Raw genomic sequence first — 11,804 nt, 5'->3', positions numbered from 1 at the left:
AAACTTACAAAATCATAGTAATTGAAGTGTTTTCAAACAGACGTTCTGGTATCGTCTTCAGCTTCATAGATGACAGATGTCTGTGAAACAGAACACACGACAGATCTTATATAGAAATAATTTCGTCAATTATGGAAAGAAAACCCAGATGACTCACCGGAAGAGATCGGTAACTTTAAGAAATTGGTTGTGGACAATGTCAATTGATATAAGTGAGTGATTAACATATAACTGATACGACATGATATTTACATTAGCGCTGACTTTATGAAGATGATAGAAATGATGAGAATGGAGGATGATGAGCATGGATGATGGGAAATCAAATTTAGTGACACTAAGCATTTAAAGTGAATCTTTATGGTAATAAGATGTCAATCTGTAGTGTTTATTAATACCGTAAACAACAGTCATACAATCTCGTTTTACTCTTGTTATTGGAGTGATTGTCGGTTAACTTACTGAAGGCGCTTTATTCGTTGCCAATAGAACTTATGTGAATATGATAGAGTGTTCAAATACTTAGCTTATCAAAACTTGTATTTACTAACCTTGACATTTTGTTTTGATGTGACAAAAATAATAGGTCAAACCAGCGTACCACTACAGACAAGCCGTTTTTATTTTGCTATCGTAACCCCTGCACTGTATAAGGTAGAATACGCACATTAAAAGCCCCTGACTTACACACTAGATCACAAAAGTAATGTGGCCTCTAAGTCTAGATAGAAGTCCTCACTAGCTTAACGCTACCCATCACTGAAAGCTGACAAGTTGGCCTTTCATGGTACCATCAATTTTCCGTATCATGACCATGTAGATTGTTTGCTATCCGAGCCTGAAGTTTTCGTTACTTGTAAACAAACCTCTTCACTCAGTAGTAACCATTTTCGTACGCTGCTTCTGTGCAGCCTAAAGGGGTCTAAAATTGCCTCAATTGACCCATTTTTGCACCACATTCATGCTTTTTAACATACAAGCCACAAAAAGCAAATCCTGATTGATAACAAATCAAAAAAGATGTTCTCCTACTGCAATTTGGCACTTTTATTGAGATAGGAGAACATTCTAGCGGATTGATATATACGTTATTATAGGAGTATGCCGCCCTAAGAGTCAGGGTTAAATAGTGGACTTGGTGTTAGCGTGGACGTCCATAATGGAATACTTGTCAGTAAGTAAATTCATACTATTTGGACACATGAAGAAATCTTCTCACCTTGTGTACATTTTCGGGTAAACAATGTTTGAGGTGGACGAGTACCTGGTGAATTTCTGGGTGTAATTAAGCTAACGTGTTTACGAAATAACGGAGGCTTTTAAAACCATAGTATAAAATCAGGAATTGGCATGGTATTTGACTTGGTCTGCTAATAGAGGGTTCTAGACATAACATAGACATATAACATAACATGGCATCAATATTCCGACGATAACGTTAAGTACTTTACTTGTGCAGGTGTCACATTCTGTTACCAATCTGCTTTAATTTTATGAGATATACTAACAACCGTTCAAGGGTAGAACACACTCTTGATATTGATTCCTCAGAAAAGAGCAAGGGCTCTTTATTATATCTTATATATCTGTCGGAAGCGAGAAGGTCAAAATTATTATTTGAAGTTGATACTGAAGTAGAGCGCCAAATATATATATATATATATATATATATATATATATATATATATATATATATATATATATATATATATATATATATATATATATATATATATATATATATATATATATATATATATATATATATATATATATATATATATATATATATATATATATATATATATATATATATATATATATATATATATATATGTATATGTATATATGTATATGTATATATATATATATATATATATATATATATATATATAGTTCATAGCCTAGTGTCCATAGCCTAAGCATAGCGCCAAACATATATATTTATTTATAAATTAAATTCTAGTTTCTAGGCTATGAACTATATATATATATATATATATAGTTCATAGCCTAGTGTCCATATGTATGTGTATATATATATATATATATATATATATTTATATATATATATATATATTTATATATATATATATATATATATGTATATATATATATATATATATATATATATATATGTATATATATATTGTTCATCACATGCTCCTTTTCCTGATTGCCAATCTGCGTACAGGCAAAATCACTCTACAGAAACTGCACTTATGAAAATTCATAGTGATATATTGATGAATATGGACCAACAACAATGCACTCTTTTAATCCTGTTGGATTTGAGTGCAGCGTTCGATACTGTTAACCATGATATTCTTATGAACATATTGCGTACCCAATTTGGTATTGTTAATAATGCACAAAAATGGATTGGTAATTATCTGTCTTTCAGAAAACAGCATGTATCTATAGAAAATATCTCATCGAAAGATTTTTCTTTGAATTGTGGTGTACCACAGGGCAGCTGTCTCGGTCCTGTTCTTTTTCTTTGTTATGTTTCTCAGTTGTTTACCATTGTCTCTAAACACCTTCCTAACGCACATAGTTATGCTGATGATACACAGTTATATTTATCTTTCAATGCTGGTTCTCTGTTATCTGAGGAACGGGCTGTTCTATCTGGCAATGCAATCACTTATATTCGAAATAAGACATTGGATGATCAGCAATAGGCTAATGATCAATGATTCTAAGACTGAGTTTCTTTTAATTGGGACTCGCCAACAAGTTGCTAAGACTCGGGTTCAGATGATAAAAGTAGGTAACGTGGATATTAAGCCATGTGATAGTGCAAAAAATCTTGGGGTTTATCTTGACAGCAACATGTCAATGGACATTCATATTGGCAAAGTTTGCTCAAGGGCATACCATGGACTCTATAATATTCGTCAGATCAGAAAATTCCTGGATGAGGACTGTACTAAAACTCTTATTAATGCTTTTGTAATTAGTCACATCGACTACTGTAATGCAATCTTGATTGGTTTACCTGATTATAAGCTTCGTAGAGTTCAAATGGTACTTAATGGAGCGGCTCGTTTGATTTACGCTCTTCCTAAATTTTGTCATATTACTTTTACTTTACAATCTCTTCATTGGTTACCTGTACAGCAACGCATTGAATTTAAACTAATCTTGCAAGTATTTAAATGTTTAAAAGGTCTTGCACCTAAGTATTTATGTGATATGATCTCGGTGAAGTCTAGTTGTTACTCTTTGCGCTCACATTCTCGAATCACACTGCATGTTCCTTGTATCAATCATAATACATTAGGCAATAGGGCTTTTGCCTACAAAGGACCTCGGTTGTGGAATTCACTTCCGGTGGAATTGATGCGTATCGACTCCCTGACCCTAGATGCTTTCAAGATAAAGTTAAAAACATATCTGTTTAAGCTTGCTTATTCTGATTGACCCGACTGGTTGGCTTTTTCCTTGTTAAGCGCTTTTGAATGTTTTGTACAAAATTAGCGCTATATAAATGCATTTATTATTATATATATATTTATATATATATATATAAATATATATATATATATATATACATATATACATATATATATACATATATATATATAAACATATATATATATATATATATATATATATATATATATATATAGTTCATAGCCTAGTGTCCATAGCCTAAGCATAGCGCCAAATATATATATTTATTTATAAATTAAATTCTAGTTTCTAGGCTATGAACTATATATATATATATATATATATAGTTCATAGCCTAGTGTCCATATGTATGTATATATATATATATATATATATATAGATATATATATATATGTATATATATATATATATATATATTTATATATGTATATATAAATATATATATATATGTTGTTTTCTTTGCCAATCATCAGTGCATGCATTTGATTGTGGAGACAAGAAGAAGCTATGCACATCATCATTGTATAATATGCTGGACAATGCATCTAAACTCTACCCAAATTTATTCTACATCTGTAACTCTTGTAAATCAAACAAAGAGGTTAGTGTCAACTCCCCTGATCAATCGCGAATGTGCGATATAGAAAAGAAAGTCGATCGCCTGGAGCTCAACCTGAATGAAATTAAGAATCTCATCGAATCTAAAGGCCAATCTCAGCAATCAGCTGAACAAGCCAAAGGATCTATTCATGCTAGCGTTCCGACTGCCCCTGTCATTGGCGAGTGTTGGTCAAATGAGGAGAAAATGGTCGAAATAAGGAAGGCTCGTGTAAGCAAATCCGCACTGGTTATTCCAAAATCTCCTATTGACACCACCACACTTGAGAAAACTATTGTTGACAGCAATGTCCAAATTAGCAAATCTTTCAAAAACAAATCAGGCGAAACCATTATTGTGTGTGACTCAGCTTCATCACGTGACAAACTATCTACTGCCATCACTAACAACCTGCCCAAAATTGGAACAATTAAAAAAGCTGGTACCATGCTGCCAACGATTGCAGTTGTCGGGTTTTCTGCGTCCTTTGCTGATGACCCTTTGCCTGTTCTACTTCAACAAAATCGTTGGTTGGAAGAATATTTTGAAATCAATACTCTTGGAGATCATATTACTCATCTTGTTTCAAAGCCGTTGAGAAATGATGAAACCGTCTTTCAAGCCATATTCAATGTGTCCCCATCACTTCGTGACTTCATGAAAAAACATGGTGATCGTATCATCTTGGGTATGAACTCCTGCAAAATTTATGATAGATTCCATGTCAAGCGATGTAGCATATGTCAACTGTTTGGGCACTATCATAAAGAATGCTCTAACAAAACCACCCCTTCTTGTGCCATCTGTGCAAATGACCACGAAACCAGGCTATGCAAAATCTCCTTTGACGAGACAGATAAACATTCTTGCATTAATTGCAAACGTGGCAACTCTGGAACTCGCGCAAATCACATGGCATCATCTATAACCTGTCCTCAGTACGTCGATGCGCAGAACAAAGTTAAACGACTGATTGCTCGTTTAAACTAGACATTAGTTTCCAGGACGGCAATACTAAGACTTGTCGGCAATCACAAAGGAAATTTATATTGGAGACTGCTAATGTTCGCTCAGCTCGAAATAAAACTTCTTTAATCGTTGATCATATAATTCATTCTGGCACTGACTTATGCTGTTTAACTGAAACTTGGCTTAAGTCAAGTGATACTGTTTCCGAAGCTGCCTTAGCGCATGAGGGTTATTATTACCTTGGAGTTCCTCGACCCCAGGATAGAATTGGTGGTGGGACTGGTTTAATTGTTCGAGCCTCAATTAAGACCAACCTCTTGCATTCTGATGAAAAGTCGTCTTTTGAATATTCTGAATGGCTGGTTGCTATTGACAATCTCAGAGTTCGTTTAATAATAATCTACCGTCCTCCATATTCAGAAGCCCATCCGGTCACCATTTCAACTTTTTTCCGAGAATTCAGTGACCTCCTTGAAAACTGTGTGCTTTGTCCTGAAAAACTTATTCTTATTGGCGACTTTAATATTCATGTGGATAATCACACTAGTACTGATGCGACTAAATTTACTGATATTATGAATACGTTTAGTCTCCAGCAACATGTCTCCATTCCAACTCACGACTCCGGACACACGCTTGATTTAATCATCACACGATCCACTAACGATATCGTGTTATCATCTCCACAAGCTGCTTTAAAAGTGTCTGATCATTGGTCAATTAGATGTTATCTTGACCTTCCTATTACCAAACATTCAACCAAAGAAATTAAATACCGGAAATATCGAAGTATTCATATTGATCAATTTTGTACAGATATTTTGCAATCCTCATTATGCACAACTGAATGGCTTGATTTAGAGAGTTTAATTGAATGCTATGATCGTACTTTAACATCTGTCCTTGATATCCACGCACCAGTTCTGACCAGAGTAATTACCGTTAGGCCAACAGTACCTTGGTTCTCCGATCATTTGAAAATTTTACGTTCCGCTTGTCGAAAGGCTGAGAGAGTTTTCCGCAAATCTGGTCTTGAAACTCACAGACGGGTCCATCGCTCTTTGCGGAATGAGTATTCATTCCATCTGGACTATGCTAAAAAGTCCTTTTATACATCAACCATCCGGGACTGTGAAGGCGACACCAGGAAACTGTTCACTGTTGTAAAGTCATTGTGTAATAAAAAGCAAGTTGTTACTTATCCGCCACACCAGAATACTGTGGAACTTGTTAATGACTTCGGACAATTTTTTATATCTAAAATTGATAAAATTAATGCAAACATTGATTCCATTGCTACTGGTCCTTTTGAACCTTATGTTCAACAGCATTTCCAATCGAAGTTGACTGGGCTCAAGCCACTTTCTAACGCTGAAGTTCGCACAATTATCAAATCCTCTAATACGGCTACCTGCAATCTTGACCCAATACCCACTTGGTTACTTAGAAAGTGTCTTGACCCCCTTTTGCCTGTATTGACTACCATGATAAATCTTTCACTTAAAAATGGTAATGTTCCTGACAAATGGAAGATTGCTACCGTTACTCCATTGTTAAAGAAAGCAGGTTTGGACCCTATCTATTCTAATTATAGACCAATAAGTAATTTGAGTTATGTTTCTAAGTTAGTTGAACGTGCTGTAGTTAATGAGATTGTCTCACATTGTTCTTCACATGCTCCTTTTCCTGATTGCCAATCTGCGTACAGGCAAAATCACTCTACAGAAACTGCACTTATGAAAATTCATAGTGATATATTGATGAATATGGACCAACAACATTGCACTCTTTTAATCCTGTTGGATTTGAGTGCAGCGTTCGATACTGTTAACCATGATATTCTTATAAACATATTGCGTACCCAATTTGGTATTGTTAATAATGCACAAAAATGGATTGGTAATTATCTGTCTTTCAGAAAACAGCATGTATCTATAGAAAATATCTCATCGAAAGATTTTTCTTTGAATTGTGGTGTACCACAGGGCAGCTGTCTCGGTCCTGTTCTTTTTCTTTGTTATGTTTCTCAGTTGTTTACCATTGTCTCTAAACACCTTCCTAACGCACATAGCTATGCTGATGATACACAATTATATTTATCTTTCAATGCTGGTTCTCTGTTATCTGAGGAACGGGCTGTTCTATCTGGCAATGCAATCACTTATATTCGAAATAAGACATTGGATGATCAGCAATAGGCTAATGATCAATGATTCTAAGACTGAGTTTCTTTTAATTGGGACTCGCCAACAAGTTGCTAAGACTCGGGTTCAGTTGATAAAAGTAGGTAACGTGGATATTAAGCCATGTGATAGTGCAAAAAATCTTGGGGTTTATCTTGACAGCAACATGTCAATGGACATTCATATTGGCAAAGTTTGCTCAAGGGCATACCATGGACTCTATAATATTCGTCAGATCAGAAAATTCCTGGATGAGGACTGTACTAAAACTCTTATTAATGCTTTTGTAATTAGTCACATCGACTACTGTAATGCACTCTTGATTGGTTTACCTGATTATAAGCTTCGTAGAGTTCAAATGGTACTTAATGGAGCGGCTCGTTTGATTTACGCTCTTCCTAAATTTTGTCATATTACTTTTACTTTACAATCTCTTCATTGGTTACCTGTACAGCAACGCATTGAATTTAAACTAATCTTGCAAGTATTTAAATGTTTAAAAGGTCTTGCACCTAAGTATTTATGTGATATGATCTCGGTTAAGTCTAGTTGTTACTCTTTGCGCTCACATTCTCGAATCACACTGCATGTTCCTTGTATCAATCATAATACATTAGGCAATAGGGCTTTTGCCTACAAAGGACCTCGGTTGTGGAATTCACTTCCGGTGGAATTGATGCGTATCGACTCCTTGACCCTAGATGCTTTCAAGATAAAGTTAAAAACATATCTGTTTAAGCTTGCTTATTCTGATTGACCCGACTGGTTGGCTTTTTCCTTGTTAAGCGCTTTTGAATGTTTTCTACAAAATTAGCGCTATATAAATGCATTTATTATTATTATTATTATTATATACATATATATATTTATATATATATATATATATATATATATATATATATATATATATATATATATATATATAGTTCATAGCCTAGTGTCCATATGTATGTATATATATATATATATATATATATGTATATATATATATATGTATATATATATATATATTTATATATATATATATATAAAAAAATATATATATAAATACATATATATATACATATATACATATATATATATATATACATATATATATATATATATATAGTTCATAGCCTAGTGTCCATAGCCTAAGCATAGCGCCAAATATATATATTTATTTATAAATTAAATTCTAGTTTCTAGGCTATGAACTATATATATATATATATATATATATATATAGTTCATAGCCTAGTGTCCATATGTATATATAAATATATATATATATATACATATAAACATATATATATCTATATATATATATATCTATATATATATATATATATATAGAGAGAGAGAGAGTTCATAGCCTAGTGTCCATAGCCTAAGTATAGCGCCAAATATATATATTTATTTATAAATTAAATTCTAGTTTCAGAAAATTATCATATCAATTTGCATATTTTTACACTGCTTTTACGGGTGTCATAAAATATATATATATATATTTATTTATAAATATATATATATATATAGTTATTTATTTATAAATATATATATATATATTATGACACCCGTAAAAGCAGTGTAAAAATATGCAAATTGATATGATAATTTTCTGAAACTAGTAGAATTCTTTTCATTCGGGAAAACGTTAAGTTTATGTGCGAAAATTAAAAAAAAAAAAGATAAAAGTATTCTATTGAGTAGCACATGTACGTACAACGTATTTAACGAGTCAAGCCCGGCAAAACTGTAGTTCCACAGGCGTGAAAAGTAATTGTTGCCTAGAGTGGGGGTTGCCTAGAGTGGGGAGGTAACTTACAATTCTATTAGGTTGGAACATCTTTGAAAGACATGGTCTGGTATGTTTTTTAGTTCATTTCCATACAGAGTTCTAAGGAGACAAAACACATACAAAGTCAAATAATAACGGATTTCTTTGTAAAATAGGAATAGTTTAACCTTATTGCTTTAACTAAGGCGCTACATTACCCTTTTTGTTTTACAATATCTTATAAATGCACATTTCACACACAAATATTTATTAAACAGAACGGATCATTGGAGTTTGTCTCGATTTATTCTGTATTTAATACGCTTGTAGGTATTGTTTCAAAAATAATTCGTCTTACTCCAAAAAAAGAAAATACAACATATCCAAAGCAATATTTTATTTTGCTGATCAATTATTATGAAACAACAGAATTAAACACGTTACATAATATTTACAACATGTGGGCAGAGCACGTGCATGGGCAGAATCACATAGTTGGTTCTATTAAATGTAAGTTATATATATTTGTTTAGGTGTACACTATTGACTTACACAGTTTTTAGATTATCGCAGTGAATAAAGAAATTGTTTAGTTCTGGTAGTTGATTCTCTTCCATATCACTGCAATAAAAAAAAAATAATAATTAAAAAACACAAACACACATGGCTTAATCAAATGTTTATCAACTCTTACATTATGTTTTGTTGCCTTTCTATATATGTAGAGTGTCCGAAATGTGACATCATGACATTCGTAATAATGAATTCGGCGGATTCAAGTACCAACAAATTTGACGAACTTGTTAAATATTTCTAGTGTGAATGTTGTTTGTCCAATAACAAAAGATTCAAAGACAGCTACTTTCTTGAAAAAAATAATGGACTTTTGTTTCACTGTACTATTTTAATATATAATGTAAGACCAACTCATAGTAGCTGGCCAAATTTGAGATTGTCTACATTATAAAATAACTGTAATCTACAATATTCATCTACTACTCTATTGAAAAGTTAATTGTACTGCAAAAATTTTCTCCTCACAAATTTTCTAGACTCGGAGGGAGGTGGAATGATCTTCGAATCTGATTATTGTCGAGTATTCTGTGAACAAAAAGGTGAAGAACAACAGATTCTTATAAAGTGATATATTAATATCAATATTTTTTATTCAATTGATTGTATCATGCATAGAAGGAAACTTCACAGAATTTCGTAAATATTAAATTAATCTATACAAATTAAAGAATTTGATTTGTAATTCGTGATACATGGAGTGTAAGCTAGTGGCTGCATTGTACATTGCTACACAAGCTATGTGTGGCCAGAAACTGTATCATTCATGCTGCTGGAAACTAAATATAAGAAAGAAATAACTTACAATGTTCTCAGTTTGGTAAATCGTTCGAAAAAGTTGATGGGCACACATTCAATTGCATTCGATGAAAGGTATCTGCGCGGAAAGGAAAATGCATCAACTCTTGAGTAAAAGAACAAAGACGCCATTTAAGCCACTTTAAATGAGTGAAGTAAGACATAGGTTAACGTTCACTTCTGCCAGATTAATTCTGCTTGAGCCTGTGAGAGTTGTAGCAGGATTTTGAAGTTTTTACATATCATTCAGTGATCGTGTACTTCTTGACAAAAACTGCGTTCAGCAATTGTTATCAGACCAAACAAACTTCCCTAGAAGTAGAAAGTTAGGATGCATACAAACGTCACTAGAAATAGTTAGACTGCCTACAAACGTCACTATAGAAATAGTTAGTAAGGCTGCCTACAAACGTCACTAGAAATAGTTAGTTAGGCAGCCTACAAACTTTACTATAGAAATATACAGTTAGGCTGCCTACAAACGTATCTAGAAATAGTTAGTTAGGCTGCCTACAAGCTTCAATATAAATAGTTAGGCTGCCTATAAACGTCACTATAGAAATAGTTGGCTGCCTACAAACGTCACTAGAAATAGTTAGTTAGGCTGCCTACAAGCTTCACTATAGAAATAGTTAGTTAGGCTGCCTACAAACGTCACTAGAAATAGTTAGTTAGGCTGCCTACAAAATTCACTATAGAAATAGAGAGTTAGGCTGCCTACAAACGTCACTAGAAATAGTTAGGTTCTATTAAATATAAGTTATTGTTATGGACATGCTTTACCTCTTACACATTCACCATTACATATACTGATGACGTCATATCTACGTCATCGCCCTCGTTGCAGTCCACGCTAGTACCGCGTCCTGATACCAATCAGAGGTCTATACACCGTTGTTGGGGAATCATCGCCTCTCACCCCGTTCTTACAGCACGGTTCCCATTGTTTTGCCGTCACACTGCGTTTCCAGTTTATTCCCATCCTTACTATTCTGACTGAAGGATATTCAAGTCTTTAGTGACTTTCTTTATATAATCATCTTCACTTCTTCTACGGAATGGACTTTCCTTTTCAATACCATATCCAGTGAAGTGAAGCGGAACCTGTATAACTACTACACCTGCTCTTAGATGAACTTTAATCATTTATTAATTCCGCGCCGCGCCTTTCGACGAAGTACGGTACTACTACTCTTCATCGCTGATCATCGCAAAGGCCCAGCTCTACGACACCATCGAGTTCATCGACTTCAGACCAGTCGTAATAGATAAGTTGTTTCTTTATATCTGGCGCCTTAAGTTAACCGTATCTTTGTTATTCCCTTATTTGTAACATTCACCTTTATTATCCGTATTATTTGTAGAATATAGACATATAACTATTCAAAATACCATTCAAAACCTCGTCCATCTTTGCTTTTATGCGTTAAACACCCTTGGAAACCCTTTCTGCCGGATACGAATTCTTTAGATGTCGTTTCCGTAACAGTTATATATATAT

The 11,804-nt window shown here is 33.3% G+C and overlaps 1 protein-coding gene across 2 annotated transcripts in view; it reads right to left on the bottom strand.

Moving 5' to 3' along the window:
* Nucleotides 1-11,804, bottom strand: part of LOC139974473 (cysteine repeat modular protein A-like) — a 78,108-nt gene that overhangs the window by 54,464 nt on the left and 11,840 nt on the right. Inside the window, exons 7-11 of one of the 2 annotated variants that reach the window (XM_071981670.1) lie at nucleotides 10,311-10,382; nucleotides 9,974-10,033; nucleotides 9,485-9,553; nucleotides 8,981-9,052; nucleotides 9-80 (exon numbers count right to left, since the gene is read on the bottom strand). In XM_071981670.1, coding sequence (XP_071837771.1) covers nucleotides 9-80; nucleotides 8,981-9,052; nucleotides 9,485-9,553; nucleotides 9,974-10,033; nucleotides 10,311-10,382 — 345 coding nt within the window. The remainder of the gene's footprint in view (nucleotides 1-8; nucleotides 81-8,980; nucleotides 9,053-9,484; nucleotides 9,554-9,973; nucleotides 10,034-10,310; nucleotides 10,383-11,804) is intronic. The other variant, XM_071981655.1, reaches the window with a different exon arrangement.

Source organism: Apostichopus japonicus, chromosome 2 (assembly GCF_037975245.1).
Source record: "Apostichopus japonicus isolate 1M-3 chromosome 2, ASM3797524v1, whole genome shotgun sequence".
Taxonomy (NCBI): Eukaryota; Metazoa; Echinodermata; class Holothuroidea; order Aspidochirotida; family Stichopodidae; genus Apostichopus; species Apostichopus japonicus.
This window is presented reverse-complemented; position numbering and strand designations above follow the sequence as displayed.